The 6,833-nt window shown below is 39.0% G+C and overlaps 1 protein-coding gene across 1 annotated transcript in view; it reads left to right on the top strand.

Moving 5' to 3' along the window:
• The window catches only part of LOC106874792 (glutamate decarboxylase 1), a gene marked incomplete at its 5' end in the record, with an annotated part of 18,201 nt that overhangs the window by 7,515 nt on the left and 3,853 nt on the right, over nucleotides 1-6,833 (top strand). Inside the window, 5 exons of the mRNA XM_014922646.1 lie at nucleotides 1,134-1,305; nucleotides 2,127-2,191; nucleotides 3,892-3,970; nucleotides 4,157-4,306; nucleotides 4,882-4,931. Of these exons, the coding sequence (XP_014778132.1) occupies nucleotides 1,134-1,305; nucleotides 2,127-2,191; nucleotides 3,892-3,970; nucleotides 4,157-4,306; nucleotides 4,882-4,931 (516 nt within the window). The remainder of the gene's footprint in view (nucleotides 1-1,133; nucleotides 1,306-2,126; nucleotides 2,192-3,891; nucleotides 3,971-4,156; nucleotides 4,307-4,881; nucleotides 4,932-6,833) is intronic.

Raw genomic sequence — 6,833 nt, 5'->3', positions numbered from 1 at the left:
ACTTTGTTTATTTTTTCTTGTATGTTTTGTTGTTGTTGTTTTTTTTATTTTCCGTCTGTGGAAGTGGGGGCGGGGTAATGTGTGTATGTGTGTGTGTGTTTTGTATTTTGAAGAATCGATAAACACATTGGTTCTCAGGAATATCGCAAGAATAATTACTACTTAGCAGTTTTTCAAACCTACCTCCACCACCTCAGACATCTCTCTCTTTCTCTCTCCCCCTCTTTCTCTCTCACACACACACACACACATATTCACACATTCGCACAAACACCCTCCACCTTCCCTCTGTAACGCCCGCCTCACGCCCACACAACCCACTCCCCATCCGACCATTCCAACACATGGACAAACAGCTGGAAGTATTTCTACAATATTAAAACCGTATTTTTTTCTCTTCTCTTCTCCTCTTCTTTCCTTTTCTTTTCCTTTTCTTTTCCAAATACCAATATTCACTGTCAAAGGGTTATTGCATAATTACCAAAGAATATCTAATTTTGCGGAAAATGTGGAAAGAACCTTTTAAATCTCTAGCATTTCAAATATTCTGCGACTAATTCTGCTTATATATAATTACCAGGAGATTTGTAAAGGCGACTTATTGTTTAGTTGGTTTAGAATCGGTAAGATCCGGATTCAATTTCTAACTGATTTATTCAAATTCTCTGGCAGACGATGTCATTATAGGAACATATATATACAATATTTAGCATCGCAAGATATCGGTTGCGGACATGAGGTTAACTTGCATGTTTTTGTACTGAACAAACTTATAACAGGTGCAAGCATAGCTGTGTGCTTATGAAGCTCGCTTTGCGACCACGTGGTTTTGCGTTCGGTCCCACTACGCGGCACCTTGGGTGAATGACTCCTGCTGTAACTCTGGGTTTAACTAATATCCTGTGAGTGAATTTGCAAAACGAAAATTGAATGGAAGTCTGTCGTATGTATGTTTACATACATACACGTCTATGTGTGTGTTTGTGTATATGTATGTGTGTGTATGTATATATATATACACGTATATATATACATATATATATACCTGTATGCGTATATATATATATATATACCTGTATGCGTGTATGTGTGTGTGTGTTTATTTTTCATGTAGTCTTAATTTCACGTTTCAGAGGAAAAATGAAAGTGGCTGAACTTGAAGAAAAAATAATCGCTGCGAAGATTGGCGGCAAATTACCGTTCTTTGTGAATGCCACTTGTGGAACGACGATACTCGGAGCATTCGACCCTGTTAATGACATTGCAGATGTGTGCGAGCGTCACAATGTCTGGCTCCATGTTGATGTAAGTAGCTTCATTTTTTTTTTTTTTTTTTGTTAGATTATTTAAAGAGATAAGGCACGGCAGCGGCCCCTCTAACCCTTTTTAGAGCCCTGGACTGAATGCTTCGGACAGAGTAGAAAGACTTCTTGTTCCGACCCTGGCAAAATTTCTCCGTCACCCTGGTCTTAGATACGCTGCCTTATGGTAGTCGCGGTTTGAACGTATTTCAACATGGGGTGGGGGTGTACGAATAACCTGACCTGAGGTTAAACAACAACAACGACAAACAACAGAGTACATGTACGATAGACTGAGTTAGCGAGTGAGTTTCTGTTAGGTCGATCTACCTGCTAAAAATAGCAACCAAATTCCATCAAATTATACTATTGTCTTTAAAAGAAACTACTTTAGACAATAGAGTTGTGGACAGACAAAAAGAGGAATAGCGGCAGCCAGAAAACCTTTGGTCATTGGATTAAGGTTAGCCTAGGGCTAAACAACAGCATCGACTACCGCAAAACATATCTCTAAGTTTACGGAAGTTATAATGTGTGCACAGAACGTATCAAAATATTTACAGAAGTTCTGTTGAATTTTTTGTGCGTAGCATGGTTACTCTTCGCAAATGTTTAATATAATGGTACTTGGAATGAAAAAGGAAAAATAACATTGTAAATTCTACACCGCTGAAAACATATTAAGACGCTTAGATCAGAAATTTTGAAAATTAAAGGTGTCTATTTACTTCCTGCATGTCTGTGTATGTACGCGCATGTGTGTGTGTGTGAGTGTAGTGAGCTTGTGTTTACGTAACTTATTTGTAATATGAATTCTTTTTGCAGGGAGCATGGGGTGGTTCAGTACTTATGTCCAAGAAACATCGACATTTGTTGAACGGAATTGAAAGGTAATGTAGAAGCTTCTTTCCGTTTTAAGGAATATTTTAAAAACAACAATAAAACAACTATTCTATCTGCATTTAAAAAAAACCCTGATATACGCAATAACTATTTTCAGCTGGGTACGAGAAGCTGTAACATAATTGATCGAATTACATTGTCTTTCCTTAGGTCGATGGGTTAAAGGGCCAAAGTGAATTCCTTGGTGGTTGTTCAAATTGTTTACATTCCAAGTTTCAATCCTGTTGAAGTTACCTGTATATCTTATCCTTCTAGAATCGATAAAATAAGTCCTACTATTTGCCTTTCCTCCAATCTACTGACTTTTGCCCTTGCATCTGTGTTAAAAGCAATTATACAGAAGTTCCTTAACCCCTAATCTATAGTTATCTCTTTGATGTACTGGATTATAAAGAAGCTACGTAAGCGTTTCCTCATTGTATAAGCTACCAATCCTGGTCACCCACCGACCTCAGCCTCCACCTGGACATGTTCTTAGCCCTGTTTTGACTCAACGATTCTAACATCCGTGCAAAGTGCACTTCTCTCTCGCTCCGGCCGTCACTCACGTTTTTGCTGTTTCTCTCTAAAAACTAAACTCTCTTCCTACTCTCACTCTAAAATCTAAAGTCTCTCGCTGTTGTCGCTCTACAAGCGAAATTCTCTACAAACAAAAATTGAAGTTTTAAGCGTCGGGGCAGACTAAAGGAGACAGTTTTAAAGATTTGCTGGAGGCCCCGACTTCCCTCTCTTGCCTCACCCTCAAGAATACAATAACAGCTCTAGATTACTCAGCTGCAAATGAGTCCCAGCTGAGTGCTGGTACAGTTCTCTCTCGCTCCAGCCGTCACATCCTGGATGTAGTGTTGCATCAACGCGCGGGGAATATTTAGGGTGTCTATGTCCGCTCGCGACTAACTCAGACATCTAAAACAGTTAGCGAAAGCATAGCACATGCGACCGAGCCTCACTCGCTCATGGGTGACGGCTGGATGAATTAATTAATAGGATTGACCGTGAGGCACAAAAATACAGCTCATCTATGTGTTTTAAAAGGAGGTGCGGAATATCATTTGAGATGAAACCAGTTGGTAATGTTCTTCTTAACAAACGATGAAATGATTGTTCGACATTGTCCCACATGCAAGTGAGCTACGAATTCGTGACAAATCCATGTAAGAGGGGTTTTATCTTCTTTATCATATCTCATACTTATACGGCTTACTTCAACTAGAAAAGCCCTCCTTTACCACTGTCAGCCAGGCCAAGGATTTGAGAAAGACCTTCATGATACTTGTTCTGAAATTCATCATCCCTAGGTGTCTTCTGCTCTCAGTAGTTTCAATATCAAGGGTCTCGATTAGGGTCTTTTCTCTGCCATTCTTACGCATTCACTATATGAAAGGTTGGTCCGGTCCTTGACGCCATCAAACCAGTTTGTCCGAAGTCTTCCTCTCGAGCATTTGCCATTTATCTTTCCTTCTCATAGTTTTTGTATATCTTGAGCTCTTACTATGTGACCAAAGTACTTTAGCACACACATAGATCGTAGTACGAAGTACTTGACCGAGTACTCTATCCACCCTGATTAACACGGTACCGCAAACGTAGAAATGGTTCTATGTCACTTTAATCCATTTAAAGTCGTTTCAGGCGACAGACCTCCTCTTCATTTTATGTTTGTTTCTTTCTTTCTCTCCCTCCGCAGAGCCAACTCCCTGACGTGGAACCCACACAAACTACTTGGAGTACCACTGCAGTGCTCAGCCTTCCTGTTGCGAGAGAAAGTAAGCCGCTAACTTTTCTATTTACCCTACGAAAAAGCAGAGGCAGTCGTAGTAGTAGTAGTAGTAGTAGTAGTAGTAGTAGTAGTAGATTGATAGATGTGGTTGTGTTTATTTGCAAGCTTGCTGATATGATTAATGCATGTTGTATGATGACATGACTAACGCGAAACTCACCAAATTCTTCAGGGAATCATGCAGCAGTGCAATGAGATGCATGCAGACTACCTGTTCCAGAAGGACAAGAATTATGAAGTGATTTACGACACTGGAGATAAGACAATTCAATGCGGCAGACATAATGACATCTTTAAGTTCTGGTTAATGTGGAGGGCAAAGGTAAGGCGGCTGTTTGTTTTGTTTGTTTATTTTACAGTTCGTTAGTTGTTGTTATTGCTGCTGCTGCTGATGATGATGATGATGATGATGATGACGACGATGATGACGACGATGACGATAATGATGACGATGACGATGACGATGGTGATGGTAATGATGATGATGATGATGATGGTGACGGCGACCACCACCACCACCAGGCCACGCGTAGACGACATTCACATTTGTACATGAGAATAGATATTCGTGTGAATTTCGAACAATGTGTGTGTATGTGTATAAACGTGTATGTATGCATGCATATGTGTGTGTATACATGTACGTATGTATGTATGTACGATGTGCGTGTGTGTATTATGTGTGTTTACGTATTTTGTGTGTGTGTGTGTGTGTGTAAATGTATATTCATTGTATTTATGTAAGCATGTATGTTAGTTTGTACGTATATGCGCTTATGTATTATATAACATATGTGTGTGTGTGTGTGTGTGTGTGTGTGTGTGTGTGTGTGTGTGTGTGTAAAAGTACGTTCCACACAAACGCTCTTCTAAACTCGGGTTTACCTTTGATTTCAGGGAGAAAAGGGATTCGAAGCCCACATCAACAGAATGTTTGAACTTGGAAAGTAAAGTATCCCATAATTCCTCTTCCTTCTCTCTCTCTCTCTCTCTCTCTCTCTCTCTTTGTCCCCTCTCTTTGTCCCCTCTCTATATCTATTCCCTAGACCCTATGCCCATAACAGCTATTATGTATCCCAGATTATTTCCGCCCCCTTTCATTTTACAGCATAGGTTCTCAAAGTGGGCGCTACCGCCCCCCGATGGGCGTTGAGACGGTCCAAGTGGGTGCTGGTGCCTAAGGGGGCGGTAGAGAAAAAGGAGGCGTTGGGAGGAAGGCAGTGAATTGGGGGACGCCGTGAATATATTATAATATTATTATAGTATTTTATACAAATTATATAATATTATATCAAATATCAGATGATTCATAGTATATATAAATTAGAAAAATATACCCAAAAATAAAGGTGGGGGACCTGATGATATTATGAGGCCATGAGGGGCCGGTGGCTCAAAAAGTTTAAGAACTTCTGCTCTACAGTCACATATGGTTACCTTAATTCGGGAGGCTGGTGGAGCTAATACGTCCCACTTGCAAAGATGTCTTGATATTGCACCAGAACTAAAATAAAACACACGTTTCTTTTATATATAAATGCCTTTGAAGGGCCGTAGAGATTATATTAGCGATTTATTGTCAGGCCCTGGTGTATTGAGTTAAGGATTCAGTCCCCAGCAATATGAAACGATGTGCATTGCTCTAAGACAGAGCACAGCGCCCGTCCCGGGAATCGAACTTACGTCTCTATGATCACGAATCCGACGTTTTAATCACTAAATACCGTACCTTCACAGGTATGAATGTGAATGTGTGTGAGAGAGTGTGTATGGGAGTTAAATATTTCATTTAACTCAAGGATTACTCTTTATATACATATACACACACGCGTGTGTATATATTTGCTTCCCACCTTGGGCATCTGTCTTCTACTATAGTCTCGGGCCAACCAAAGCCTTGTGAGTGGATTTAGTTGACGGAAACTGAAAGAAGCTCGTCGTATATACATACATATATATATATATATATATATACACACATATGTATATATATATATATATGTATATATATATATATATACATATATATATATATATATTTATGTATGTATGTATATGTGTGTCTTTGTGTTTGCCCCTCCCCATCACCGCTTGACAACCGATGTTGGTGGGTTTACGTCCCAGTAACTTACTGATTTAGCAAAAGGGGCATATAGAATAAGTACTAGCCTTACAAGGAATAAGTTCTAGGATCGATTTGTTCGACTAGAGGCGGTGCTCCAGCATGGCCGCAGTCAAATGACTGAAACACGTAAAAGAACAAAAAAAAAATAATACGAAATATAAAACGTACATATAACTATATAAATATACATATAAATACAGAAAAAGAAAAGGGGGGGTTAAAAATCCAAATTAATATTTTTAAAAGAATTATGTAAGAGTCAAACCAAATTAACCAGTGAAAATGTTCGCAAAGCAGAAGTCTACCAAATTACAATGGATTGCCAGTCCAATTTGTAAATCCAAAGTTGATAGACCGAAAAATTCGTCATCTTGTTTATTGCTTGCAGTGTAGTGAGGCTTTGAGAAGGATCTGTTTGGTGCTAATTCCTAGATTTCTGTAGAATCCTGGTCGGTCAAGTATGGATCGATTGATATGTAGGATTAATAACTACTCGCAGAATTATGCAATACAAAGGTGTCTGAAATACGTTTAAGATTAAAAAGGTATAATTCTCCATTCTTTTGCTTTTGATATATATATATATATATATATTATGACCCTGCAGTTAGGCTTCACTTCCACACACGCCAGCTTAATTTAATTCGTCCTTAGTCAAAAGACACCTGTTGTTATATCCTGTTATTTGTATTTGTATAACATTCTCCGTTTCTTTTCTGTCCTT

The sequence above is a fragment of the Octopus bimaculoides genome, chromosome 17, assembly GCF_001194135.2.
Source record: "Octopus bimaculoides isolate UCB-OBI-ISO-001 chromosome 17, ASM119413v2, whole genome shotgun sequence".
Taxonomy (NCBI): Eukaryota; Metazoa; Mollusca; class Cephalopoda; order Octopoda; family Octopodidae; genus Octopus; species Octopus bimaculoides.
The sequence above is the reverse complement of the archived record's forward strand: the minus strand, read 5'-3'. Positions and strand labels throughout refer to the sequence as shown.